The sequence below is a fragment of the Bison bison genome, unplaced genomic scaffold, assembly GCF_000754665.1.
Source record: "Bison bison bison isolate TAMUID 2011002044 unplaced genomic scaffold, Bison_UMD1.0 scf7180017864375, whole genome shotgun sequence".
In the NCBI taxonomy this organism is placed as follows: domain Eukaryota; kingdom Metazoa; phylum Chordata; class Mammalia; order Artiodactyla; family Bovidae; genus Bison; species Bison bison.
The window spans coordinates 5,801,104-5,810,379 of NW_011494947.1; the positions used below are offsets into that span (position 1 = coordinate 5,801,104).

Sequence of the window (9,276 nt, forward strand, 5' to 3'; positions counted from 1 at the left end):
TCTCCTGGAGAAAGAATGACAACCCACCCCAGTATTCTTGCCTGGGAAATCCCATGGAGAGAGGAGCCTGAGGGGCTACAGTCCATGGGGTCGCAAAGAGTCAGACACAACTGAGCAATGAACAAAAACTTAAGTCCCCTCAAAATATCTGGAGGCCACTGTCTGAATCCCAGAAATGTCCCAAAATTTCTGGCTACAGGTTCTGGGCACCAATGGGGCCCCTGTGACCCAACAGAAGCTCACTTACTAAAAACTGCAGCAACTGTCCCCAAGCACCGTCCCTGGGAAGGCTGGTGTGGAGTCAGCCAGGCCAGGAAGGGCAGCAAGCCAGGCTCACTGGCCAGGCGGAGCCCCACAAGGTGCTGACAGACGCTGCTGCCCCTCAGCAGGCTCACATATCCTTTTGCCAATAAAACAACTTAGAAAAATCACTCCCGGAATTGCACACAAATATCCCAGCCATCCATACAGTTCCATGAGGTAAACATAAGCTGCCTCTACAGAAGGGCAAAACAGAGGGCTTGGCAAGTAAGGAAGCTCGGCCAACCACACCGTGTGGCAGTCAGCGGTGAAAGTGTGCCCAGAACCCAAGTGTCCGGACCCCCAAGTCCTGGGTTCTTGTCTTTACATCACATTACTTCTCAAACTCACAAACCCAAAGCAGGCCCTGCAGGCCTGTGGCTTCCAGTCAGAGCCCGGCCCAAGGCTGTGCTGCTCCGGGTGCAGCCGGCGGTGGGGGGGAGGGGAGGACGCGACTCGGGGGCCAGGTGACAGGGCAGTCCATGACGCATACACACCTGTGTCCCCAGGCCCATGGAGAGACTGCCTGCAGGCCCTGGAAGACGGCCATGACACCAGCTCCATCTACCTGGTGAAGCCAGAGAACACCAACCGCCTCATGCAGGTGTGGTGCGATCAGAGACATGACCCCGGGGGCTGGACGGTCATCCAGAGGCGCCTGGACGGCTCAGTCAACTTCTTCCGGAACTGGGAGACGTATAAGGTGAGGACACCCTCCCCACACACACACAGAGCGCCAGGGCCCTCGGAGGGAGCCAGGTGCTGCCCATGAGGCCTGTGTGGCCCCGAGGAAGGAGGAACCTGACAGAGCCGCCAGGTGGGGAGGACCGGCTGCTCCTCCCCTGCCCCACCAACAACTGCAGCGGGGTACAGAGAGAGGGGTCCCGACCACGAAAGCTCCACGGACGGGGAGGGAACTTGGAACCCAATCCTGATGTGGGGAGCACTGTGGTCCCGGCTGGGGCTCCCAGGGGAAGACCTGCCCTCAAAGCCCAGAAAGGGCAGGGCCTGAGGCTCCAGGGCCCTGGGTGGAGGGAACTGCGGAGATACTGGGTTGTAACCCCAGGGTTTAGCCTCGGGGCTCCCAATTCCCAGGGAGCTGAGCGCTCCTCCTTTTGGAGGAGAGGCTGAGGGCTCCGCCCACTCCTGGCTTCCTCCTCTGAACAAAGAGGCCGACGGAGGACACCCCCACAGGCAGGTGCTTCTGTTCATCACCTCCTTACTCTCAGGTCAGCCCCGGTGGGGAGAGGCTGGCCTGGACCCAGTTTAGGGATGAACGTCTGCTCAGACAGGAGCAGGCAGAGCCGTGAAACACAGCCGAGGCACAGCCTCGATGCCCGCACGCAGACCAGCACCAGGACCACGGCACCCACACTAGGCTCCGCGGGCCCCACTCCTGCCCTGCTTGTCCTCCAACCCGCCTCCTGACTAGCCTGTGCCCTTTGCTTCCCCCTCTTTCTCCACTGCCTCCTAGCTGAGAGGTTCTTGAAGACTCACTTCCCTAACTCCTTCCACCTCCTTTCCACGTTCCCTTCCTCAGAGCAGTCGGCACAGGGGTTACATCTGGGCTCTTGGCTCAAATCCTGGCTCACGTGCTCTGTGACTCTGGCGTCTCTGGGCCTCAGTCCACCCACTCTAGGGAGGACACTGAGAGTACCCCGCTCACAGAGCTGCCGTGAGGATTAAGAAAATAACCTATGAAACGTTCTGATAAGTGCTCACTGAACACTAGCTATTATTATCATTAACGAATTCAGCTATTTCCAAGACTTCAAGCAGCCACCACTTGGCCGATGACTCTTAAAACTATATGGAAAAACGGTAATATATCCACTGGATTCTAGATCTAGGAGGGATCATGCCTTTGTCAGAGCTCACACCTGTGCCTTAGTTTACAAGAGACCCTTACACACAGCCCCTCCCCAGAGAAAGGAACGGAAACTCAGAGAAAGTAAGGGAATTGCCCAAGGAACTCATGTTGCAAGCCTACTGTGTGCAAGGCTCTCAATTTACCAGGTTACGTGTGTCCCTATAGCAACCCTGCAGGATGGGTAATGAAGAGGAACCCACGTTCACACGCTGCCTAGCACGAGACAGGCGCTCTCTCAGTGGTCTTGAGTGACGCCTGACTGAGGCTGGGAACATGCAGACTCATCAAGTGACAGCCAGGTGGGGAAAGCAAGGGATTATACGCAGGCCTGCCTTCTGCTCTGCCTGCTTCCAAGACCCCGCATCCGGCACTGAGCAGCCGACAGCTGGGCCCAGCTGGCTGAGCACACTGCGTATTCCTCACTAATGCTTTCCCGCATTTTCCCCAGCAAGGGTTTGGGAACATTGACGGCGAGTACTGGCTGGGTCTGGAGAACATTTACTGGCTGACGAACCAAGGCAACTACAAGCTGCTGGTGACCATGGAGGACTGGTCTGGCCGCAAGGTCTTCGCAGAGTATGCCAGCTTCCGCCTGGAGCCTGAGAGCGAGTATTACAAGCTGCGGCTGGGGCGCTACCATGGCAACGCTGGCGACTCCTTCACCTGGCACAACGGCAAGCAGTTCACCACCCTGGACAGAGACCACGATGTCTACACAGGTAGGAGCAGTGGGGTCACTGGCAGGTGAAGGGCCAGGGAAAGGGATCAATCAAAGCCCAGCCTCTGACTCCCGGGCCTGAGAACAAGACCACCCCAGGGCCCAGCTGCCCAACTCTGTTCCTATCCCCGGAAGGTCTACTCCTCCGCCCTCTGCCCACAGATCCCCTTCGCAATGCTGGGTCAGCATGGCCTTTACGGAAAGGGGAAGGTCCAGAGGTCCCCGAATGACACACTGGAGGGCCACTCTGGGCCAAGCTGGACATTGCGCTAGGCTGTGCACCGCGTCACTCCCTGCCTAAGCACCGGAGTCGGGGCCACACAGCCTGCAGACAAGGCTGCCCCGCCTCCTACACGCCTGAGCCTTCGGGCGTGCCTCCCCATTCCTCTGGGCCTGTTTCCACATCTGGAAATGAGGACATACCTACCGGGCAGGGGGTGAGAAAGGGGTGAGAAGGTGAGAATGTGCCTTCAGTGCTCTGCCTGGGACTTGGGAGACTTGGGCTCTGAGGGGGGACAGTCTCTCAGGCGCTCTGTTAGTGCAGCGTTGTGGGGAGCTACTGAGAGGAAACCGGGCAGGAGGGACGAATCCACCTGCCCAAGAGTGCAGGCCTCAGGGCCAGATCTTTAGTAAATAAAAAGCAAGAGAGAAAACAGAAAACTGTGAGAAGCACACACAGCCCGGCCCCGGGGCTAGACATCAAATCCCCGCGTGCATCTCAAGGCTCCACCTCAGCTCCTGGGGACGAGGGGCCCTGCGCCCTTGTCAGGTGGCAGAATTCATGGCTCCTCTGCAAGGGGCTGAGCCCCCCTTCAGGCCGAGGCTATCTATTCTCGTGGGCGAACCTGGCCCCTTAGTCCCAGGCTACAGGCTACTCCCCGCTTTGAGGACGCTAGTGGTAAAGAATCTGCCTGCCAATGCAGGAGACTCAAGAGACGCGGGTTCGACCCCTGGGTTGGAAAGATCCCCTGGAGGAGGAAATGGCAACCCACTCCAGTATTCTTGCCTGGGAAAATCCCACGGACAGAGGATCCTGGTGGGCTATAATCCAGGGGGTCGCAAAGAGTTGTTCACAACTGAGCGACTGAGCCCCAGGAACTCCCTGCTCTTCAGAAAAGCCCAGCTGCCTCCCCCGCCCCAGGAGGGTCCCCACCCCAGGTCCCCAGGCGGCAGACGGGAACACGCCCACACCTCCACCTACTCCCTGGAGCCGAGCTGACCCTGCCGCAGGGGCCCCCAGGAGGTGGCGTGTCTGCTGAGACCGGGGCTGCCCAGGCTTCAGGAAGATATAGCCCTCTGAGCTGGTCGGACACTGGGGACAGAAGGCTGGCTTACAGCCATTATCGGGAGCAGCAGAAGGCTGCTCTGCGACTCCAACCGTCAGGCCTGTCCGGCAACAGCGTCACTGGACGCGAGGCAGTGAGCTCCCTGTCCCTGGAGGCGTGTGGGGCAAGCTTAGGAGGGGCGTCCGCTGGCTGAGGGAAGGCTGGGCTGTGGCATGCCCAGGGCCCTGCCCTCTGAATCCGACACAACCACTTGGAGTCTGTGACCTCGAGTCGTAGCCCAAAGGAGCCAGAGGAGAACTCTGGGAAGACCTGGGCTACCGGGGCTCTGGGCGCCTGGCGCTGGGACTCCTCTCCGCGTTCTGCCTCAGCCAGCCTGCTCCCTCCTCCCCTCCCCCCACGGCAGCTTCTGGAGCGGAGCCGCCAGCCCCGCTGGGTCACCAAACCCACAAACCTGATAAGGCAGCCCGTTCCCTGAGTGGGGTGCCTCCCGGGCCTGACAGTGCCATCCCCTCTCCTGGGAAGGGCAATGCCCCTGCATGCCCACTTGTGCCCTGCCCTCACTTTTACTGGTGTTCCGAACTGCTTGTCCTTGGCAGCACAATCCAGCATGATATGAGGGTGCCAGAAACTTTATGAAAATATCTTGCTTTTGTGAGAAAAAAAAAAAAATTTGGCTGGATGACAGGCTAGGGAGGAATAATGGAACATTTCATCTTAAACACTTCCTTTGTCACTCTTGAAAGACTCTTGATCTAATAGTTTCAACGAAAAAGGAATTCCTAAGAAAAAATCTTTGGCTCTCAACCGGCCCACTTTGGGTGATTTCCGTTTCCTGCACAAACCCGGGGTGTGGAGCCCTCCCCGGTGCTTGCTCCACAGCTAGCCCTGGGCTAGTACTCGGCCTCCTTCAGCTCCCAGGTGGGTCCTACCTACCTTGTGCGGGGGCATCGCCTCATCCTTGTTTTACAAGGAGTGTTCGAGGGTTCACCAAGGTTAGGTTGCTCACCCAAGATCACAGAGCCCCAGTCAGAGGGAAGGTCTGAGCAGGTCTGAGGCCCTGTGCCCTCTCTGGCATCCTTGTTCCAAATGCCCCCCAATGGGCAGGGGTCCCTCGGAAGCCCCCCAAGAGCAAACAGCGGACACAGGTCAAACCTCCTCCCTGATCTTCTCGCTCTTTCTCTCCTGCAGGCAACTGTGCCCACTACCAGAAGGGCGGCTGGTGGTATAACGCCTGCGCCCACTCCAACCTCAACGGGGTCTGGTACCGCGGGGGCCACTACCGGAGCCGCTACCAGGACGGGGTCTACTGGGCTGAGTTCCGTGGAGGCTCCTACTCGCTCAAGAAGGTGGTGATGATGATCCGGCCCAACCCCAACACCTTCCACTAGGCCGGCCCCCCTCAGGGCCGTGAGGACCGGGACGCTGGACTCTGATTCCCCGAGTCACCGCAGCAGATAAATGCGACCGATCTCTGTCCCTACTACTCCTCTCCACCTCGGACAGCCCTTCGTGTTTCCAGACAGGACAGGACTGCACACAAGTCTTTCCTTAAGTAAATTAAGTCCCTACAATAAAAACACACCTGCAAAGTACCTTCGTAATATACACGTGTGTGAGCCAACCTCGTGCACCTGTGTGTATGCCGCGTATATATGCGTTTAGATATATACCCGTGCCATATATCTAGATACATATATATAGGTTTGCCGTATATACTGAAACACGTGTATATTCAACTCTCAGACGCTGAGGGCTGCTCAAGACAGCTCTGCTCTTAGGAGAAGAGCACTTCGTTCGTGTTGTGTTACTTGAGTCTGAGGGCGCGTCGCGGACCGTGTCGCTCCAGTTTCAACAGCAGGGCTTGGTGTGCCCGTGCCTGGCCGCTCCAAGGGCCGGCCACAGTGCTACCCTCTCACACCGGGCTTCCCAACCTGCTTGCTTAAGATCCTCCTTGGCACCTAACCCAGTTTCAGAATACCCTCCCCTCTCTATTTCTAGCCTTCTCCTTGTTCTCAGGACAGTTCGCCACCTCCCCAGCCAGCCAGCCGCCCACCCGCCCGCGTGTTCACTCCGCCCCGTTCACTAAGTGCCTTTTGCGCTCCAGTCCCAGCCGCTCGAGTTCCAGGCACCTTTCCTGTTCTCCTCTCCTCGCCGACTTACTCCTCACCTTGTCTGTCCCCCTGTGCTTTCTTCCCGGGCAAGATTCCCTAGCCTCTCAGTAGGAAACAGTCTGGACTCCACGTGGTCAGGAAAGGGAAAGTCAGGCCCCAAAGCTCGCTCTCGACCACACGGACAATGGTTAATTTCAGTCTCGTACCTTCCAGTCACAATTAGCCTACCTGTCATTTTAACCTCCGCAGAAGTAACAGCCTACCTTGCCAGAAGATGCTCAACTGAAGAGAAAGCATCATCCAATTGCTGGGGGCCCCAAACGGCTACAGACCAAAGGTGCCGAGCTCTCAGGCCGACTGGCGTCCACATCTCGTCTCCAGACTACACTTCCCCAGAGACCAGGCGCCTCAAAAACGAGAACTGGCCACTTGCCATGAGTTACTGAATAACCAGGGGCCACGGAGCCTTCGGTCAGCACGTTGCTGGCCCTGAAGCATCAGGCTCGGTACTGCTGGGACTCTTGCCAAGCAGGGAGTGAGGGACGAACAAGAAGGTGAGACCCTCCTGGAGGGCGCATGGGTCAGGGCGGGCGGGTGAGACGGTGGAACGTTTGGTACTGTTTGCGTCCGGCTGTGTGCCTATTACCTCAGCAGTCTCACAAGTGTACCATGTAGCACGTTTTGTGTATATAAAAGGGAGGGTTTTTTTTTTTAATATATTCTCAGATTATCCTTGTAATAACACATCTGCAATAAAAGCCATTTGTGCTATTTGGATGTATCTATATTGTGTGTTATTGTTTTAGAAAGCCTTCCTGGGGCCTCCGACACCACAGCCTCTTTGAGTAACACCAGGAAGAGATTCGTCCACTGAAATCTATTAAATGACACTCCACTCTCCCTATCCCTGGGTGCCACCCGTGCCCTCAGGAGTCCCATGACAGAACCTCAGGCCACGAAGGCTCTCTGGAGTCCCGCCTCCTTAAGTCCAGTTGTATTCTGGATGTCTCTGATGGATACAGGCAGTGCAGTCAACCCCTAAAACACCCTTCCCCAGATCTGGTCCCATTTCATCAAATGGCACCATCTATTTAACTGCTCTGGGCTTCTCTAGTGGCTCAGATGGTAAAGAATGTGCCTGCAAGGTGGGAGACCTGGGTTCGATCCCTGGGTTGGGAAGATCCCCTGGAATAGGGATCTGGAATACTCCAGTATTCTTGTCTGGAGAATTCCATGGACGGAGGAGCCTGGGGGGGCTACAGTCCATGGGATTGCAAAGAGTCAGACACAACTGAGCAGGCACGCCTACTCAACTGCTCGGGCCAGAAGCAAGGACTCCTCCCTCTCCCTGGCCATGGTCCACCATCCCTCCGCGCAAGGCCTCTTCTCTGCCTTGGTATAGGCCTTCCTTCCCTCTCCCCTTGACTGAGGCTCCCCACCAGACCAGAAGCCCTGTGCCTTCGCCTTCCTCGTTCCAAAATGACTTCCACACAAGCTGCCAGAACCATCTTCGGTGGACAGGGAAGGTGTTTCTGGGCATGACGGGAAACCCCAAAACCATAAAGGAAAAGACAAGGGATAGGATTAAAGAAAATACCATATTTTTTGCCCTCTGACAAACAAAGCAAAATAAAACATGACCAAGATTGAAAAGCAAATACTAAATGAGAGAAAAATTTAGGATTGACATTCATGCTGTGCCAAGAACTCTTTCAAATTATGAAGAAAGATATAAACACTGTTACAGAAAACTCGGTGAAGCACACAAACGCAGTGGAAGACTCACAAGTGGCCAGCAGACAAGAAAAGAGGCCAACCTCGGTAATCGCCAGAGCGCTGCATTGAATCAAGCAGAGACCATCACACGCGCCTGGCGGACTGGCAAAGACGACAAAAGGCCAGTCTCCACGTTGACAAGGGAATAGAGAGGAAACACGTACTCCGTGTACTCTGCATGGAAGTATAAACGGATTCAATACTTTTGAAGAGCAGTCTGGCAATGTATATATCAACATTTGAAATGCACTGAAACCTTTGGACTCACCAATCTCTCTTCATGATAACCAAGCAATGGTGCCATACGAGAGCCTTTTCTGGCAGAGCTGTTGTGTGGAGAGACTGATGCTCACTGAAGCTTACTGAGTGCTGGGAACTGGACTTGTGTCCATGTATGCGACCTCACAGCAGCCTGTGAAGGAGGGACTATTGTTCTCACTCCACAGTAGGGGAGAAAGTGGGGCTTGCAGCCAAAGTGCTGGTAAAAATGCACCTGCAGGATTATTCCAGAAGGTTCTGGGAGTCAGGCTCTAAGGAAAGAGTTCTCAACTCCCTTCTCCCAAACCCCCAGTCAGTGGTGGGGGTCATAGTGGAATCTGGACACTTCCAAGGCTCCTCAACTTTGACCCAGACCATGCCCACCCCACCCTTGGATACCTGGAGTGGAGTGTGTGGCATGCAGGGATGGAAGATAGAGGAAGACAGAGCCTAACCTAACCTGTCATTGGTCATCTGTACAAACCCCGGAGCTGCAAGCTCGGGAAAGGGGGATGAAGAGTAGCAACTTTTTTTCTCAACTGGTTGGGAATCAAACAAAAGCAGGGCATGACACCACCGTTCTCCAAGCCCCACTCACCCCAATACCCAAAGCTGTTGTTGTCATTCAGTCGCTAAGTCATGTCCCACTCTCTGCAACCCCATGGACTGCAGCATGCCAGGCCTCCCTGACCCTCACCATCTCTCAGAGTTCACCCAAGTTCCTGTCCGTTGAATCGGTGATGCCATCCGACCATCTCACCAAGCCCCACTCACCCTGATACCTAAAACTGAGTCTTGGTCAAATCATACCCCAGCTACATGGAAGGAGAGGAAGGAATAAGCGCACCAGAGACTAGGAAATCCACTCTCCCTGGGGTAAAACGGTGGAAGGGGAGCAGTTTACCAAACCAACAGCATCAAAGAAGAGAACAGGGAGAGGAAAGGGCAGTGCTCAGA

General features: G+C 55.8%; 2 protein-coding genes across 7 annotated transcripts in view; one reads left to right on the plus strand and one right to left on the minus strand.

Moving 5' to 3' along the window:
* ANGPTL2 (angiopoietin-like 2) overlaps positions 1-7,056 on the plus strand; it is a 36,637-nt gene extending 29,581 nt beyond the window's left edge. The window contains exons 5-7 of the mRNA XM_010856924.1: positions 810-1,003; positions 2,619-2,889; positions 5,363-7,056. Coding sequence (XP_010855226.1) covers positions 810-1,003; positions 2,619-2,889; positions 5,363-5,562 — 665 coding nt within the window. The 3' untranslated portion in view covers positions 5,563-7,056. The remainder of the gene's footprint in view (positions 1-809; positions 1,004-2,618; positions 2,890-5,362) is intronic.
* Positions 1-9,276, minus strand: part of RALGPS1 (Ral GEF with PH domain and SH3 binding motif 1) — a 201,971-nt gene that overhangs the window by 136,848 nt on the left and 55,847 nt on the right. The gene's annotated exons all lie outside the window — the stretch shown is intronic.